Source organism: Giraffa tippelskirchi, chromosome 8 (genome assembly GCF_054371585.1).
Source record: "Giraffa tippelskirchi isolate mGirTip1 chromosome 8, T2T-mGirTip1v1.2.pri, whole genome shotgun sequence".
NCBI lineage: Eukaryota > Metazoa > Chordata > Mammalia > Artiodactyla > Giraffidae > Giraffa > Giraffa tippelskirchi.
The window spans coordinates 152,783,528-152,804,262 of NC_137282.1; the positions used below are offsets into that span (position 1 = coordinate 152,783,528).

Consider the following 20,735-nt stretch of genomic DNA (forward strand, 5'->3'; position numbering starts at 1 on the left):
GCCCAAGTCCAAAGATTCTACCCTTGACCACCCTCACAAATTAGTATGTTTTTTTCTAAATCTCAAACCTATGGGCATAAACCCATAAATAATCAGAATCTCTCAATGTACCTAAGTAATTAGCTCAAGTCCTAAGGTTAACTACTAGGCTTTTTTGGTTGGTTTAAGATTAATAAATTATCAACAAATTGGATTACTCTGCCCCACAGCTTAGAAAATCCTTACTGAGTGAGTGCTCTGGCAGAGCACTCTGCTGGGCCATGCATATCACTAGATGGAGGAATGGACAGAAGGGGCCTCTTATCCTTCTTTCTCTTCTAATTTCTCAGACTCTTTAAACAATAAAAGGACAAAAAATTAGTTTTAGATCCCTGTTCAGTGCACAGGAAGGCACTATCTCCTCTTTTTTATTTTTTTTTTAATAATTATTTATTTATTTGGCTGCCTCAAGTCTTAGTTGCAGTACACAGGATCTTTGTTGCATCATGTGGGATATTTCATTGAGGGGCACAGATTTTCTAGCTGTGGTGAGTGCGGGCTCCTGAGTACATGGGCTCAGTAATTGCACAGCATGTGGGACTTGAGTTCCCCAATCAGGGATTGAACCTGTGGCCCCTGCATAGCAAGGTGGACTCTTAACCACGAGGCCATCAGGGAAGTCCCAAATTTCATTTATTTATTTTTTTAAACTAATTTATTTATTTTAATTTGGAGGCTAATTACATTACAATATTGTGGTGGTTTTTGCCATACACTGACATGAATCAGCCACAGGTGTACATGTGTCCCCCATTCTGTACCCCTCTCCCACCTCTCTTCCCATCCCATCCCTCTGGATTGTCTCAGTGCACCAGCTTTGGGTTCCGTTTCATGCACAGAACTTGGACTGATCATCTATTTCACATGTGGTACTATACATGTTTCAATGCTATTCTCTCAAATCATCCCACCCTCACCTTCTCCCACAGAGTCCAAAAGTCTCTTCTTTATATCTGTGTCTCTTTTCCTGTCTCGCATATAGGGTCATCGTTACCATCTTTCTAAATTCCATATATATGCATTAATATACTGTATTGGTGTTTTTCTTTCTGACTTACTTCACTCTGTATAATAGGCTCCAGTTTCATCCACCTCATTAGAACTGATTCAAATGTGCTCTTTTTAACAGCTGAGTAATATTCCACTGTGTATTTGTACCACAACTTTCTTATCCATTCATCTGCCAATGGAAATCTAGGTTGCTTACATGTCCTAGGTATTGTAAGCAGTGCTGTGACCAATATTTCCTTTTAAAATGCAAGTCAAATAAAGACAGAAAAAGAGAGGGCAGGTGGAAGAAACTCTTTCTTACTTATGGAGGATTAAAAAAACTCAGATTTCCTAGTCTTTTTAATAGAATAAAATCAACAGGCCAGTCAATGGCCATAAATCATCTTCCCTTTAGCTGGAAACTTAGGGTTAATTTCCTCCACTGTGTACTGGTACACACTAATTTCATGCAAACACACACTCACACACAGTTTCATTGTCAGGTCCTCAGCAGCATAAGACGTGTTGAAGAAAATATGGAAGTGTCTGTAGGTGGGAAGGCACTCCCTGCTGTAGTTACAGCACAGCAGATATGGTCCTTTACCACAAAGGTGCTGTCCTTCTGTTCGAAACTAAGGTGGGGGGCGCAGGTAGAAGACCTCCCCAAAACCCCTGTGACAAGCCTTCCTTCTGAGTGGTGCCCATGCAGGACTTTCGAGGCACTGGGCTAGCAGAAGTTACATTTTCAGCTGTGGCCAAAGTTTTGGGGTCACTCATGGTAGAGATGAGAGATCAAACTGCCAACATTCGTTGGATCATAGAGAAAACAAGGGAATTACAGAAGAACATCTACTTCTGCTTCATTGACTCTGCTAAAGCCTTTGACTGTGTGGATCACAACAAACTGTGGAAAATTCTTAAAAAGATGGGAATACCAGACCCCCTTACCTGCCTCCTGAGAAACACATATGTGGGTCAAGAAGCAACAGTTAGAACTGAACATGGAACAATGGACTGGTTCAAATGGGAAAGGAGTATGATGAGACTGTATATTGTTTCTTTCCTGCTTATTTAACTTAGAAAGTGAAGAGGAACTAAATAGCCTCTTGATAGGGGTGAAAGAGGAGAGTAAAAAAAGCTGGCATGAAACTCAACATTAAGAAAAAAAGGTCATGGCATCCAGTCCTATCACCTCATGGCAAATAGAAGGGGGAAAAGTGGAAGCAGTGACAGATTTTATTTTCTTGGGCTCCAAAATCACTGCAGATGGTGACTGCAGCCAACAAATTAGAAGACGCTTGCTTCTTGGAAGAAAAGCTATGACAAACCTAGACAGCATATTCAAAAGCAGAGACATCACTTTGCTGACAAAGATCCATATAATCAAAGCTATGGTTTTTCCAGTAGTCATGTACGGATGTAAGAGTTAGACCATAAAGAAGGCTGAGCTGAAGAATTGATGCTTTCGAATTGTGGGGCTGGAGACCTGTTGAGAGACCCTTGGACTGCAAGATCAAACCAATCAATCCTAAAGGAAATCAACCCTGAACATTCATTGGAAGAACTGATACAGCAGCTCCAATACTTTGGCCACCTGATGCGAAGGGCCAACTCATTAGAAAAGGCCCTGATGCTGGGAAAGATTGATGGTAGGAGGAGAAGGGGGTGACAGAGGGTGAGATGGTTGGATGGCATCATCAACTCAATGGACATGAATTGGAGCAAACTCCGGCAGATAGTGAAGGACGGGGAAGCTTGGCATGCCGCAGTGGATGGAACCGCAAAGAGTAAGAAACAACTGAGCAACTGAACAACAACGAACGGTAGAGATGATTAAAGATCATCTTCCACATCTCTCCCAGGTGACGGGAGATGTCTCCATGCCAACAGCACTTGTTTCACCTCTCCCTATTAACTATAAACATTTTCTACAGTTTTATTTTGCCACATAACTCTTATAAATGACTATGCATTGAGGCTCTTTTTATGTGTAGCGTCCATGAAGAGAACTTTGGATGGTGAGTAAAATAATGGGCCCAGGTCTAGATCCCATGGCCAGGGCATTAAAATGTATCACTGAACTTCATTTTTCATGCTTGGAAATTAGAAATATCCTATTTTCCCTGGACCCAGTGAAGAGTTGAATGCACCAAAATTCTACACATATAGAAAAGGGGTTTCTTGGCCATTTTTTATGTGAGACTCCTTCTATCAACTGGGAAAAGATGGGCTTGATAAATTGTCACTAGAGTTCTTTTTTTTTCAGGTTCTAATAACATTTAATTCAAAAAAGCAGGCATCTGAGCCATGGGCCATAGTTTGGCAGCACCTGGTCTGTAATACCCAAAAAGGCTTCCTACATATGCCTTTTTTTAAGTGCACAGTTCAGCAGTGTTCAGTATATGCACACTGTTATGAAACAGATCTCCAGAACTTTCTCATCTTGCAAAAGGGAAATCGTCTATGCATTCAACAACAATCTATTTCTCCCCACAGCTCCTGGTAATCACCATTCTACTTTCTGTCTCTGCGAATATGACTACTTTAGATCCTTCACATAAGTGGGATTGTACAGTATTTGCTCTTCTGTGTCACTAGAATTCTTAACAACAATACTGTAAGGATTAGAACAATCTTTTGCCCAAAGATCATTTTCATAAATTACAACAAGGGGAGAAAAGAAAAGCATGAGATGTTCTGCACATATTTCACAAGTTGTTCTATATCAGGATCACTGTAATATGTCTGTAAGATGAGAGGGGTGCTTGCAAGGTGCAAGATGGGATGACTCATTAGCACATCATGAAATCAATTCAGTGGGTAACAATCTTTGAAAAAGAAGTAAAGAACAGAGCAATAGAATGGACTATTTGAAATATATCATAATGAAATGCACATTACAACTGTTGTTCTGTGCAATTGGATGGTGAAATAAAATACACTTTTTCGTATAGATCAAGGTTGAAAAATTTGAAAACCTTTGTAATAGAGAATCTAAGAACCGTGGTTCTTAGTCCAAAATGAGACAGGAAATTTGGAGTTGGATCATCACTGTCAATCAGGACTGTAAATTACTAAGATTTTGCAAATGTTTGTTAATGCAGCATAACAGCCTGCTTTGATATAGACACGATAGGAAAAAAGAACACGAGCTTGGTATTTATCTACAAAAGGATTTTGTGCTAGTGGGCATTTCAGGTGGGGATGCATGAGTCTTGCTGCTCAAAATGTAGCAAGAGACCAGCAGCATCAACATCACCTAGAGCCTGTTAGAACTACAGACTCCTGGGCTCTGTTCTAGACCTATGAACCAGACTCTGCACTTTAACAAATCACTGAATCCAGAGTGTCTCAGATGAAGATTAGAGTTTGAGAAGCAGCAATCCAGCAGTTTTTGATAACAAAGAAGCACAAAGTATGGACTAAAAGTTAGTAGTAAATACTCCCTTAATTACAAACTGGTTGTGAGACTAGTAAAAACGAATAGAATACAGGTGACATAGATAAACTGACCCTTTAAATAGGTGATGTCGAATGTCACAGTATAAATTTGGTCATAATAAGACTGTAAAGACCTTAGAAATGTTTTGTACTGTAATCTGGATTAGAGACCGAACTTTCATTGCTATACATCTCATTTTCGGGATGTGTCTCAGAGTAACTGGTTCTGCTGCTTACCTGTTTTCTATCTTACACTGCCCATTCCCTGGACACCCTCGATTCTCAGGATACACTCTTACCTCTTGGGGTTGCTGGTACTGAGAGGCCATCAGAAGGAAAGCTCGCTGGGCCTGGAAAGCACTATGCACCATTTCTGCCTGGGAACAAAAACAAAAAGGGAACAGTTTAATTGTGTGAGTGCCTGCACAGATATTTACCATATGATCCAGCAGTCCCATCTCTAGGTATATATCCAAGAAAAATGAAAATGCCTGTCCACACAAAAACCTTGTAAACAAATGCTCACAGCATCATTATTCATAATAGCCAGAGAGCAGAAAGAACCAGAATGTCCATCAACTGATGAATGGATAAACAAAATGTGATATATCCATAACAATGGAATATTACTCTGCAATAGAAAGAAATGAAGTGCTGATCCATGCTACAACATGGGGGGAACCTTGAAAACATTATGCTGAGTGAATGAAGCCAGTCACAAAAGACCACATTTGTATGATTCCGTTTATATGAAATGTCCAGAATAAGCACATCTACAGAGAGAAAGTAGATTAGTGGTTGTCAGGGGCTGGCAAGAGGGAGGAATGGGCAGTGACTGCTAATGAGTATGGAGCTTCTTTCGGGGACGATGAAAATGTTCCAGAATTAGACAGTAGTGATGGTTTCACAATGTGGCAAATATACTGAGGATCACCGAATCATATACTTTAAAAGAGTGAATGTTATGATATGTGAAGTATATCTCAACGAAGCTATTAAAAAAATCTTTGAGCCCCAAAGTGTAACTGTTTTCCAAAGGGTGTCTCTACTATCCTCTTTCACACCCCAATTTGTTCTACACTTGATAGTGGAAAGAAAATTGTCCCTTAAGCCATCCCCATAAAGATATGGTCACCTGGGACTTTCCTGATAGCCCAGTGGCTAAGAATCTGTGCTCCCAATGCAGAGGATCCAGGTTTGATCCCTAGCTGGGGAACTAGATCCCACATCTAGTTCCCACACTGCAACTAAAGATTTGCACGTCGCAACTAAGACCTGGTACAGCCAAATAAATAAACAAAAATAAATATTTAAGATATGCTCACAGAGAAATAGTAGTTGCTACAACTGTTCAGTTAGATGGCTCTGGAGGAGACTTCAGATCTACCTGGACTCAACACCCCAAAAGGAGTTGAGCAGGTGGGAATGTCTTCAAATACATGGTACCATATTCTCTTATCCTTACCATCTACTCACTCTTAACTAATTGATTAATTCTTTAATTTTTTTAAATTCAAAAAGTTACAGAAGAGTATCAAGAAGAAAATAATTCCAAATGTTTATATCACACACAATTAGTTTTTAAGAAAAGTCATACAATTGTTTTCATAAGACAAAGCACAATGATTCAGAATATTTGTTTAAATGCCATAAGTTACGAAGATTAAAAATTTTTAAAAAATACCTCGTAACCTAGAAATAATCATTATTAATACAAGATGAACATCACAGCATCCACCTTTTAAAATCCATATGCAGACAGACATTGGTAAAATGGGACCATACCTTAAGTACTATTTTTTAAAATGAAAGTATAAATTTTCATTATGATTGAATACTAAAGATGAAAGAGAAAGAACTGATAAGCTTCAAATAAAAGTTTCTGCACTGTAATTATTATGCATCATTCTAAATCATCTAAATGATCATTCTGGACTTCCCTGGTGGCTCAGTGATAAAGAACCTGACTGTCAATGTGGGAGATGCAGGTTTGATCCCTGGGTTGGAAAGATCCCCTGGAGAAGGAAACGGCAACCCACTCCAGTATTCTTGCCTGGAGAATTCCATGGACAGAGGAGCCTGGAGGCACAGTCCATGGAGTTGCAAAGAGTTGGACACAACTTAGCAACTGAGCATGCACACAAATGATCATTCTAAGATAAAAATATAAAATATTAAGAGACTGAATCAATAAATACCCTTCTTTGCTTAAGTTAAAAAAAAAATTAATAGACTGGAATACTTATGTATTTATATTTTAAATGACATAGTGTAATTTTAGACAATACTAACTGACTCCTGTTGGGAAAGAAAAGAACACAGGCCTTTCCCACTTCTTTCTATCTCTGGTCTCCATTTTTCATTTTGTTTTAGTTATTATTCTTACTGTAATGCTAATCCCATAGCTATTGAGAATTAGTTCCACATGTAGACATACCTAGTGGTTCTCACCAGTTGTTTTACCATGACTTCTCCATTTCTGAGTTTCGATTTTTTTTTTTTTTCTGGCTAGACTCCCATTATCAAGTATGTTCCTCAAAAAGGTCTCAAAGTTGCTTAAGTTCTCCAGTCTGAAGCATGTCTCCCTGTTGTCTATATATTTTAACAATATCTTGCCTGGATATAACATCCTTGGGTCTCTCTCTCTCACCATGAGCAGAAAGGATAGCAGTGAAGGTGGCAATCAATGCACAAATCTAAGCCAGCTGGCCTTTTTCTCCTTTGTAGGAAACTGACTTTTCTATTCTGACACCTGAAGAATTATTTCTTTATCCTTGAAGCTTAACAGCTTAACTAAGTTATCTCTGGATTTTGATTGAGCATTCTGTGTTTTATTTCTTGGAAGAGATTTGGTCCTTTCATTTATGGTAAATTTTCTTACATAACTTTGTCTTTCAAAATATGTTTACTTCCATTTGTTAGATTCTCTACTCAGGGGTTCCAACAATTATCCTCATACTGTATAATATTTGAATGATTTCATACCTTTTACATTCTCTCTGCCTCTCATTTCCTTATCTGTCATCTGTAATTACTGTGATTATATCAACACTTTTCTCTAGTGCTGATAAACGGATATTCAGTAGGGTCTCATATACATTAACACTGCTAATTTATATTTCATTTCTGTATTAACGTTGTTTTTGATTTTTATTCATTAGACTTCAATTTCCCTTTTGACTGTTACCCACCTGACTCCTCGGTCCATGGAATTTTCCAGGCAAGAAAACTGCAGCAGGTTGCTATTTCCTTCTCCAGGGGATCTTCCCGACCTACGGATTGAACCTGTGTCTCTTGCATCTCCTGCACTAGCAGGTGGATTCTTTACCACTGCACCATCTGGAAAGCCCCCGAAAAATATTTTAAAAATATGCTAATACTCTTATTAAGTTTTAAGAGTCTAAATTACACTCTAATTAAGCCAGGAATCTGTTTCTGCTCACTGTCTTATTTTCTCTGAGGGCAAGCCCATGACTTTCCTTTGCATGTTCTGTTCCTCTCTGACACACTATTTCTAGTAACCCTGTGGGTGATTCCTTGAGCATTTTGCCACCTTACTGGAGACTGGTTTATTTTCCATTTCAAGCAAGAGTGTTCTTCCTAATCTTCTAGGGCCTGATGGAATAGGAGACGGGAAAAGGGAGTGCTTAACTTTTCTCATTTCTCATCCAAGGGTTTTTTTTTCCCCTTACTGACAAGAAAATGCTTAAAATAAAACCAAGATTTGTAGATCATTTACACTTAGAATGACAAATTCATCATCATAAACATAACAGATTAGGTCTTATGAATATTTAAATGAGGGTATATTTTCCTTTTTGGAATACACCATCTCCTCTTTGTCCTGGCAGCCTGAGTGCTGGGATTATGTTGCTCAAAAATCTCCAAGTTTGGATATTCCTTAGGGAAATAGAGGATTTTCAAATTTTACTGTCTTGGAGACCATTATGACCTCCTGAATATGAAGCTCAAGAGTGGCATGAATGCTTATCCATACATGAAAACATTTATTTTCAGTGGTTCAGAAGGACTTTTGTCAGTCTCTAATAACCACATTTCCAAATAGAAGCTCATGAAATAAAACTTTCCATAGCTTAGACATAAATAAAAGAACTGCACTGCTCCCACAATGATGATACAGAAGTATGGTCCTCATCTATGACAAGCCTTGTGGAGTCAGCTGAATTATAGTTGCTGTGGGAACAGTAATTTGGGATTGCCTGACTTCTACAGTTAAAACTGCAACTCAGAGGTGGCATTAACAATATTTTTGTAGTTATTCCAAGATGAACACTATCATTGCCCTTTTTAACTTTCCTGAGCAACAACATTTAGCCCTTTGTTAACAGAACAGTTTTCGTGCGGGTCTGATTAGGTGAAGATGGCCAATTTCATTAATTAGTCTCTCCCCCAACATGGCCTTTCACTCAACAACAGCAGTGGAGGTCAGAGCACAGAAGGGCTGAATATCTAGCTATCTGCTTCCACTCTCCCCTTTCGATAGGCTTATGTAGACAAATCCTTCTGAGGATTCAGCTGTGTACCTCTTCTGGCTTCCTGGAACTCTGGGCGTGACTAGCAGACTCTAAACTACATTCATTTTTAACCTGATCCATCCACATTTCAAAAAATTTTTATTCCATCTTTGAGGCATTCTGATCCACCTGCTTCTTACTTTTGGAAAGTTCCACGAGTCCCCTCAACCAGACAGCATCAGTAACAATTCCTCTGAACCTGCTGAGTTCTGATAACTTGAAAGGGAGAATTTGGCTCACTCAGGCCGTTCAAAACATTGTGAAAGAAAAAGTCCAACGTAGGGATTTTCAGTAACGACAAATAATTGAGGGTTTTTGCTGAGTTTGTTCATCACACGTGTGCCAGAGCGCCTCAGTGACCTTTGTGGGTATACATGCACATCTATCTGCCTGTGAGCACGTGTGTGCAGAGAGGAAAGGGACAGTGTTGGTAAGAGGCAAAGCTGTGCATTTTGCTTGAATTCTATCAATTTTCACTTAGGTGACTGGAGTTCTTGGACAGACAGGTTGGGGTACGATCTTGACCTGTGGTCTGAGGGGAAAGAGTAGGAGAATGAATTTCAGTCATCCGTTCAAAGCAAACCTCGGGATAAACAGACACCAGTTAATATGACTTATTTTCATCTAATCCCCCTGAGAGAGAACTGGCTCCCTGGGGAAGCCCAGTTGGTCTCTGTACACCCATCAAAGCTTTGCATTATTTCATTGGGAAATCTATAGGCCACAAAGCACCACGTGGATGATAAAATGAGCAAGGTGCAACTGGGAGAAAGGGCACAGGTAAGACTTGGAGGAGATACAAAAAGCATCCAGCCAGGATGCCTGTGCTGAAGATATTTCCAGATCTTATGACTGTATCAGCCCTCTTCTTGGGAACCAGACAGCAAAGGGAAGGGGGTCCTCTTTCTCTGACTGAAGGTCAAGGGAATGGGCATCTGCTCATCAGGTGCAACTTGGGGGCTCTGGGAAGGTCACCGTCAACACCACCTTCACATTCCTCCCCAATGAGTCTGCCAAAGTCCCATATTTTATCATTAGAGGTGCTGTGTTTTTAGATCTGATTCCTTAGGACCCTTTAATCTATCCTAAAGGTGATGTCTTTTGAGTTTCATCCAAAAAAAAAGGTAAAAGAGAACCTGACAGATGAAAGCAAGGCAGGAAAATGAGCCGACAAAAAGAGGTGATAGGATGCCAAAGACAAGTTTCACTCACTTCACGATTTTGCTTAAAACAATATTGAAGATGCTTAATTTTATAGACATGAACATAAGCACCAACCCTACAAAGTCAGGTTATCAAAGCCATCTGGGTTGACATAAAGAGCCATGAAGGAGGCTGACACCAGCAGTTCTCAACCGGTTTGCATTAAGTTTGCATTATAGTCACCTGGTGAAAGAATGTGAAAGTGAAAGTCGCTCAGTCATGTCCGACTCTTTGCGACCCCATGGACTGTAGCCCATCAGACTCCTCTGTCCATGGGGATTCTCCAGGCAAGAATACTGGAGTGGGTAGCCTTTCCCTTCTCCAGGGGATCTTCCCAACCCAGGGATTGAACCGAGGCCTCCCGCATTGCAGGCAGATTCTTTACCAGCTGAGTCACATAGTCACCTGGAGGCTCTGTTAAAACAGATTGTCATGCTTCACCCCCAGGGTTTCAGATTCAGTAGCTTTGGGTGGGCCCAAGAATTCACATTTCTAATGAATTCTCTAACAAATATTGTATGCTGTAACCACTTAATTAGTTTCAGGAGCATTTCTGTTGATTCTTTTGGACTTTCTACATAGATGAAGGTCATGTCATCTGTGATAAAAGACAGTTTTATATCTTCCTTCCCAATCGGGGTGCATTTTAATTCCTATTCTCATCTATTTGCATTAGCAAAAATTTCTAATTTGATGTTGAAAATGATTGGTGAGCGGGGACATCCTTGCCTCGCACCTGATCTCTGACCTTCTCACCATTAAATATGATGTTAGTTGTCAGTTTCTTGTCATTGTAAGAAAACTCCATAAACTAGGACTAGAGGGAAACTTTCTCAATTTATAACGACAGTTTCTTGTAGATGTCTTTATAAATTGAGAAAGTTTCCCTCTAGTCCTAGTTTATGGAGTTTTTATCATGACTAGGTGTTGAAAGTGAATGTGAAAGTCACTCAGTCATGTCTGACTCTTTGTGACCCCATAGTCTATACAGTCTATGGAATTCTCCAGGCCAGAATACTGGAGTGCGTAGCCTTTCCCTTCTCCAGCGGATCTTCCCAACCCAGGGATCAAACCTAGGTCTCTCATTGCAGGTGGATTCTTTACCAGCTGAGCCACAAGGGAAGCCCAAGAATACTGGAGTAGGTAGCCTACCCCTTCTCCAGTGAATCTTTCTGACAAAGAATTTGTTATTGTTGTTAGTCACTCAGTCGTGTCTGACTCTTTGCAACCCCATAGACTGTAGCCCTCCAGGTTCCTCTGTCCATGGGATTCTCCAGGGAAGAATACTGGAGTGGGTTGCTGTTCTTTTCTCCGGGGAGATTTCCCCACCCAGGAATTGAACCTGGGTCTCCGCATTGCAGGCGGATTCTTTACCTTCTGAGCCACCAGGAAAGCATTAGTTTATTCATTAGTTATATCTTACTTAAATATAGTGCAACATCAAAACCAGGAAACTGGGGCTCAGGGCCGGGGCAATGGGATGATCCAGAAGGATGGGATGGGGAGGGAGGTGGGTGGGGGGTCCGGGAAGGGGAACACATGTAAACCCATGGCTGATTCATGTCAATGTATGGCAAAAACTATTACAATATTGTAAAGTAATTAGCCCCCAACTAAAATAAATAAATTTATAAAAAAAAAAAAACAAACCAGGAAACTGACATTAGTGTGAACTTTCCGCTTCTTTTTCAAACGAGAAAAAACGTATTCTGTTTCCATTTTCAGACATTTTGGAACTTCCATCCCAGCTTCAGCCTTCTGATGACAGAGCATTTCCCCATCACCTGCCTTGTGATATATGTATATTGGATTATGGAATCGGAGTTGGGGGTGGTTATGAACAGCTATGTGAGAGGGGCTTAGGGGCATTATCTGGTGGAAAGGATGGTGGGACTGTGCTGACGGGGTCACTAAGAGACTCAATGCTAAACACTCTATTTTTACTTGGATTGTTTCAGTTTGCTAAAAATAGCAAAGTTCTCTAAAGAAGCCCTTATCCTCAGTGCATGAGACTTTTATTCTTTGTGCTTATTATTGTTATTTTTATCATATTTATCTGGGGATGCTTGGAGGGGACTAAAGCAACACCCAAACTGCCTCTTTATGCCATCACTGCCAATAATACAACATGCAAGTACACAATGTCTCTTCACTATGACATCTTTAGTTCCCGTGAACTTTTGCCTATTTTGCATATGTTTGGGAAACAGCTCTCTCTTTCCTACATGCCAATAGGAAAGGCATCAAGAAGCAAGCCAGGATTACTATTAACAAAGAAAATTGGACGCACGCTTGTGCTAAAACTTGTTCTGATGGCAAAATCTGTTTTTTCAGCCATGTAGTCTAAAGATGTAAATTAAGAAATGAGAAATCAGATTGACTGCTACCTGCTGTTGACCCTGGAACTGCCTCAGTGACATAGAAGGGCCAAGTTTTGCTTGGACTACAACTGTCCCCTTAATTTCAGCCGCATCTTTGTATCTCCCTTGGCATGTGTCACTTGCCGTATACATATGGCCCTCACAGATCAGTGTTGATTCTTTCTTACCGAGGAGGACTTTGAACAATGTCCTGGTGAAGTAAATATGCCACGATATCAGTGGTAGTTAACTAAGTAGTGGGATTATGAGTGGTTTTTAAAACTTTCTTCTTCATACATTTATTGTCAAATTTTCTACCTCAAACATTTAAATTTTATTATCAGAAAAAAATTATTAAAAAGATGTGATGAGAACACAGTCGAAGTTTATTATTTAATTTCATAATCAGAAAGTTCTGAGTACCTTCTCAGGGGAAACAAGTCAAGAATGACTAATGACTGTAACAGGCGACAAGGTGCCAGTTAGGTGGAACAGACAGCAAACATTCCATTTTGAAAGGAATGGGTTGCTGATAACCATAACTGAAATGTAAGTTCCTCATCTGGTTAGCCTGACAAAATACAAGAAGTATTTTCATTAAAAAAGGGCATGTATTCTTTTTTTTTATTTTGGCCACGCACGTGGGATCTTAGTTCCCTGAATAGGGATTGAACCCACATTCCCTGCGTGGAATCTTAACCACTGGATGGCCACGGAAGTCCCAGGAATGTATTCTTTTTTGAAGAAGTGATTTCCTTCTTTCTAGACCCCAGGAAGCACAATGCTTGGTACCTAGTCATTCTAACCATCGTTCCCCTTAACATGGCTCTCTGGCTCTTCAAGACAACAGGGTTCCCTAAAGCCTACAATTCAACCACAGCTTTTTTTTAAATTTCTAGTGTGCACACAATAAAATGGAGTCTAAATTTACTGTCTGACCAGGAGAAGGAAGGAGCAATGTCACACTCCACTTATTTATAAATATGTTGGCAACGCTCCATTAAATCATAAAGACAAGTTAATTTAAAGACTCTGGCCTGCTCAAATACCTCCCAAGTCCCAATTTCAGGCTCTGCCTTAGCCAAAGCATATATCAAAAGGACAATAATTTTATATTAGGTAATTGTTATAAATTAGTATTTTTACTGCCCTTACAGTTGACTGTTTTTTTTTTCCCAATGGTTCCACTTTCATTAGCAGAGAAAGAATGCATCTTTATTGAATAGAGCTAAATAATTTTGCAGCCTAGAAAGGAAAGATGAGTAGGTAGATTGAAAATGTCAATGTGAGACTACTAGGCACATTTTATAAAAAAAAAAACAACTCATCCAGGCACAGATAATAAGAGAGGTTCATTCTTCATTAATAGGACTGTTGCCTTGGCAACTTCCAGCTCACATAAGTAGTTTACATCAGCCACAGTGCACAGTTCTGACACTAAGGAACAGCTCCAACATGTCCTTTCTACATTCAGGCCTGAAATCTTCTATTACATAGCTCAACTGCATTATCAGTTTCCATTAAAGTAATACCCCCATCCAGAACATGTCACATCCAGCCCCATAGAACCAATTTAAACAAACTTCCTCTCATGTCAAATAAATAAAAGGCAGAACTGATAAACGATCTTCTCTGACAAAAAAAAAAGATTTACAGGAGGACATATAGCTTTGTTTTTATCTTCTTGCTAGTGTAACAGAGAGCAAAGTATTTTTAAACAATTAATTCCATGGATAATAATGTGCATTCAAATCATGCATTGTGTCCCTAAAATTCTTATTTTGCTAGTTTGTAATTATCACCCAACAGCCTAATGCACTTTTAGACACTGAGAGTATGAATCAGTACAATGTGTGTGGTGGGCAGGAAGGGCAGGATGGGGTGAGGGGGACAACAGTAAGTGTTAGGGAGTATTTACCACTGACCTAGCACTACCAATCCTCGGACTTTCCCTTGAGAAAATAATTGTACAATTATAGAATAGTATTTGTATAAGGATATGCACTGTAACTTCATTTATAATAGGGAAAAAACAAAAAAAGTCAAATGTCAGTAATTTTTTAAATGATTATAAATACCACCGACTGGATGGACATGAGTTTAAGCAGCTCTGGGAGTTGGTGATCAACAGGGAAGCCTGGCGTCCATGGGGTTGCAAAGAGTTGGACATGACTGAGCGATTGAACTGAACTGAAATACCACTAGATGCCTATCCTTTCAGGGAAGAGACCAGGTGAGGCGGTCGTGGAGCCCAGGTGTACGTCCTTCCAGAGTCACACCTTAAGGCCGTACTCGTCTCACCTTCATCTGGGCTCTGCATCCTTGTACATATTTTTTCCCCCACCTATGATTTTGTTTGTTTACATCAATGATGGTATAACCATGCAATGAAATACTATGCAGTCATTAAAAGCGATAGTATAGACCTCAACTTACTGACATGGGAAGAGGGCCAGAACACATGGTCGAAACAAACAGGTCACAAACAATAGAATGTGTAGAAAAGTCTGTAAAATCTACAGTATAAAACTAATCACTGTAATTTAAAAAACCCAATATAAAACTTTTCTAAACAATTAATTGTAGCAGATGACCTTTTAAAAAACCAACTGTTTGAAATAATTAAAACCAGTGAGTGTTTCTTAAGAGATCAGAATAGAAAAAAAGAAAACACTATTGTATATTTAAATCTGTTTGCTTTTCTGACAGGCAGAATAAGTTTGTAATCTGAACAAAACTCTGCTCTGAAATTAATTTCATTTTCAAAGTTAGTCAATGCATAGTGACAAAACACTTGGCAAATTGGCCCCTCTCAAAATTCTCAAACTTGCTTTCTAATACTTAAGGAATCAAAAGCATTTTACCAACATGTTTAAACTAAATCCTTTGACTCTCAAAGCCAGAAGCACTGCATGGTTGATGAATTTTGGGGTCTATACAAGTAAAGGATACTTGGCTGCTACAATGAATCAGAAAAATTAGAGGCAGCAAGTACTCCTTATTCTAGAACGCACTGTAATGCTAAGCACTGTCCTTTACGTCGTATGCTTATTTAAGTTTCATGCATGTGTGTATGCCTTGGGTCTCCAAGTAGGTAATAAGCTCTTGAAGACTAGGCCCCTGGGTGCCTACATGTTGTTTAGTCGCTAAGTCATGCCCAACTACGCAACCCCATGGACTGTAGCCCACCAGGTTCCTCTGTCCATGGGATTTCCCAGGCGAGAATACCAGATCAAGTTGCCATTTCCTTCTTGAGGGAATCTTCCCAACCCAGTGATTAAATCCATGTCTCCTACATTAGCAGGGGGATTCTTAACCACTGAGCCACTTGGGAAGCCCAGTGCCTACACAGAAGGGCCTTTATTACACCAGAAGCTCAATAATTACCAATAAATAATGAATGATCTGAAATTCTTGGAAAATAGTGTGGCACAGCAGAGAATCTGTGAGCTTCAGATCTTCAGATAGGCCTGAGATACAATCCAACTCTACCCATTGATGTATGGCCATAAGCAAGTTATCCAACCTTCCTGACGCCTGGCTTCTTTATCTCGAATTTATCTGCCCTAAAGTGTTCTGATGATCAAGTAAAGCTATGCGTTGGCAGCTGTACGAAGTGCTTAACATAGCAGGTCCTCAATAAATGCTAGTTCTCTTTCCCCTTCGCCTCTCTTACTAACCCAGAAAATTTAAATAAGGCAGGGAAATGAAACAGATCTCCGGTGATCACAGAATTTATCTCAAACCAGATTTTGTTCATTCATCAACCGTACAGACCTGACAACAACTGAGATCTTATGCTGGAACACTGACCCATGAAAGTCCTGCTGAACACTGGTTCCCCAGGTTCCCATGGATTCCGCGGCATCTTGGGTTCCTGACCACTCCTGACCACCATGCAGCCAAGCTGTGTGGGACCAACGCTACTTGGTATCCATGTTTTCTCACTTGTCTTTTGCTGCTCAGTGAACTCCTTCCAGGCAATACCTCGATTCCGAGATCTTTTTCTTAAAATACCAAATCTTCCTTTCCTTTTCTTCTGATAATAATTTACACATGCTTGTTACAAAAGATGAAAAGACATGGATGTTTAGGATGTAAAGATTTTGGTAACTCTGACCCCAAAAAATGACCACTCTCAGCAATTTAATAAGTATCCTTCCAGACTTTCTTTAAAAAAAAATACATATATATATATATATAAACATTTCATCATTTTTAAAGCAAACTATATAATTATAATATTTTTTAAAATATTTATTTTTATTTATTTATTATGAATTTGGCTGCACTGGGTCTTAGTTGCAGCATGTGGGATCTTTATTTGAGCCATGCAAACTCTTCATTTTGGCATATGGGATCTAGTTCCCTGACCAGGGATTATACCCAGGTTCCTGGTATTGGGCACCTGGAGTCTTAGCCACTGACCCATCCGGGAAGCCAGCAGACTTTTCACTTTTCAATAAGGCAAATCTTTTGGTAAGTGTATACATCACCTCTCTACCTATCAATTCCTGCTCTGTTATCCTTGGAAAAATTTCTTCTTTCCTTCTTTTTTTCGTCCCACATGTCTATTCTGAATTTATTCTGATAATCAAAGGAGAGTAATTATATGCTCATACAAAGAAAAAGAAAAATCCTATGCGTGGTAGCAAAAGTAGAAAGGAACCAGGCCCATCATCAGCTAGAAGTACACAGAATCTGCACAGAAATCCTTATCTGGTGCTAAGTCCTTCTCTAATTATATGTGCACTCCCCCAGGTATCAGCATTCATAATAAATGAGTGTTTTTCATTTAATATTATTGTTTTCCTGCTTCATTTAACTAAAACTAAAATTATGGTGGAAGAGTTTCTTCCCCAATATTTTGCATTACATGGAGCTACTCAAAAAACCTTTGGTGAAGACTTTCTTTTTATTTCTCATCTCTCACAGACTGATAGTTTTGTAAAAGAAATATTAATAAAAGAACCTTACTAGAAAAATGAAATAAAGACACAAAGCACAAGTTCAAGTTTCTTAAATTATCAGATTTAGCAGCCTTTAAAATTACTCTGTTGGATTGTTATAAAAGTTCTCAATGTCTTACTCACAATGTCTGTACTCATTTCATGGCAGACCATTAGCAGAGTCTGTGGATGGCAGTGGTTTGTGTACCACACACAGAGTAATACTCCAGTATTCTTGCCTGGGAAATCCCATGGAAAGAGCAGCCTGGTGGGTTACAGTCCGTGGGGTTGAGAAAGAGTTGGACACGACTTAGCTACTAAACAACAACTGAATTTTTCACTTTTCATCCAGATATTTAAAATTATATAAATACAACTAAAGACTCTTGAAACCAGGAAGAACTAATTATTAGAAATATAATGCCACGAAATCCTGGACAAAAATTCAATTTCTCAACTGGCACTTTTGACCCCCCAAGTTATTTCTTGCCTGATCGCTATCACTTTAATGATCAGAGGGGAAAGCAACATGCTAAAACCCAATCCAAACATAAAAATCAAACAAAATCCAGAGTTATCCTTTTTCTAACTCTGACCTTCAGTTTAAAATACTTACAGTAAGGCTCACAAAAATATACTGTCATAGATAGAGCTCATGGGATATCAAAAGTCAATATATTGATGGATTTTCCTATTACTTATGACTTCCCACCTAGCTTTCTTTTTTTTAGTTTATTAAAAATTAATTAATTTATTTTAATTGGGGGTTAACTACTTTATAATATTACGGTGGTTTTTGCCATATATTGACATGAATCAGCCATGAGTGTACATGTGTCTCACCATCCTGAACCCCCACCACCTCCTTCTCCACCCCATCCCTCTGAGTTGTCCCAGAGTACCAGCTTTGGGTGCCCTGCTTCATGCATCGAATTTGCACTGGTCATCTATTTTACATATAGTAATACACATGTTTCAATGCTATTCTCTCATATCGTTCCACCTTCTCCCACATAGTCCAAAAGTCTCTTTTTTACATCTGTGTCTCTTTAGCTGTCTTGCATAAGGTTAACATTACCATCTTTCTAAATTCCATAGCTTTCTTAAACTACCTTAGAGCTCTAGTCTTTCAATGGCTCATTTTCCTCAACTATAAAAAAGGAATGAGAATAAAGGGAATGAAGAGGGTACTAGATACATTGTCAGGGCTATGATAAAACCGGGACTTGTGTGTGCATGTGTATGCATGCACGATAAAAATCTATAGAATCTATGTTTCTCTTGCTAATTCATGACATACAACCTGGCCTTGATTTTCTTTTAACTCATCTACAATACTGCTTCATCCAAATTGTCAGCCATAGAACATTCATGCATCCACTGATTCAGTAATTTGATTCTTTTACACACTCAGTTTCATTCATTCATTTATTTGGCAAACATTTATTAACCACTTACTATGGATAAGTGTTGGACACTAAGAAGGCAAGAGGAGAACAGCATACTTCTGGAACCTTGAACTAGTTCCCAACACTCAACAGGTGGGCCTGAAGGGATAAATCATACCATCTTTTCTGTATGTTGAGCTGTTTTAACCAAAGCCATTGAAAGTCAACTATCAGCATTCCAAGTACCTTGCCATTTAAAATATTTATTTTGCAAAGTGTTTTCTGAAAAGGAAAGGATTTCTCTTGCAAACACATACATAGAGTGATAAATTATTAATTTGCTGAATACCCTGGTTTGTTTTTTTTCACAGCACTAAAACATCTTACACTTGATAAATTAAAAAGAATTGGCTTGTAATGTACTATGAAAGTGTAAACTGCCATGTTTCAAAACTTACAATTTTCAACCATATTGTAAATACAACTGGAAAGGGAAAAATATACTACAGGTTAAAAAGCATATTTTGTAGCTGCCTTATGCACACTAAGGAATCTGTAAACACATATCCTACGATTAGAGTGACTCAGGTCAGAATGCCCATCTATTTGATCAAGGCTGTTTTTTCTTATATGTAGCTAATACAGCATTATAAGGAATTCTTAGGTGAACAGTAGATATCCACGTGTGGAGGGGCATGTCTCTGTGTGTGTCTGTGTGTGTGGTGTGTTTTGTGGGTATAATTGCTTGAATAGAAATAATAAGATAATCTAAATGAGATCAAGTCATTACTTTTAGACAAAGTATTAATTTTCAGATGCTGAAGCAGCCTCCAGGCAAACAATTAAATTATCCTGAAGTCTAGATAGAAAACAACAACAAATGTTCACATTATTGGCATAGTTTTAGGAAGAAGGAAAGACGGGGGGGGGGGGGAGAAAAAGGCAAGAGAAAGGAAAAGGCCCTCTGTTGTGCAGTACTAAGTAACATGATTAAATTCTCACATGGGAAACAATCTTCTGAAAGGGTATTCCATTTTTTTTTTAACTTTTTACTCTATATTGGAGTACAGCCGCTTAACAACGTTGTGATAGTTTCAGGTGCACAACAGAGCAACTCAGCCACACACATACATGTATCCATCCTCCCCCAAGCTCCCCTCCCATCCCGGCTGCCATATAACATTGAGTCGAGTTCCCTGTGCTACACAGTAGGACCTTGCGGGCCATCCATTTTAAATACAGCAGTGTGCACACAGAAGTCTGAGCACGTTCAGAACACATCTCTGCATCTTCCGGTTCTTCCATTTTGCTTACACCGGTGAACACAGACCGGAAGAGAACAATCAGGGCTGGTGTTTCACGGGTTTCCTCAGGTTTCCTTTAAGAAGCAAAAGAAAGGCACAGGTCTCATCTTGACCTGAGAGATTCATGGAACCCAACTCACTGTTTCAGCAAAATATTCTGGAGACTTATTTCTTTTTGGTGGAGTAAACAGGGAGATTCTGGTGGTTAGTGATGCCTGGTGTCTCTTCAAGAGATGCTGACATTCCAAGTCCAGTTCCTGATAAAGAGCCTTCTCTAGGCTTAAAATGTGCTATGAAGCTAGGATGTTCAAGGACAGAGACGGGAATTAGATGTTCTAAAAGCAAATATCCTTAAGTTAAAAACAAAGTATGTGGTCAGTGCTGAGAGTAAAAATTCTCCATCTTCTTGGGAAGAAACCATAACAGAGGTGGATCCATCTCTGACCTTTCTGAATTCGGCCGATCTGGTGTCAACCACACAGTGAGTGATGACCAGGCTGAAAGCAGGCTGATTTAGTGACTGGGG

The 20,735-nt window shown here is 39.2% G+C and overlaps 1 protein-coding gene across 2 annotated transcripts in view; it reads right to left on the minus strand.

Moving 5' to 3' along the window:
• Positions 1-20,735, minus strand: part of CAP2 (cyclase associated actin cytoskeleton regulatory protein 2) — a 128,183-nt gene that overhangs the window by 74,700 nt on the left and 32,748 nt on the right. The window contains exon 4 of one of the 2 annotated variants that reach the window (XM_081518146.1): positions 4,770-4,847. The exons of the other annotated variant lie outside the window; for it this stretch is intronic. Coding sequence (XP_081374272.1) covers positions 4,770-4,847 — 78 coding nt within the window. The remainder of the gene's footprint in view (positions 1-4,769; positions 4,848-20,735) is intronic. 2 annotated transcript variants of the gene reach the window in all.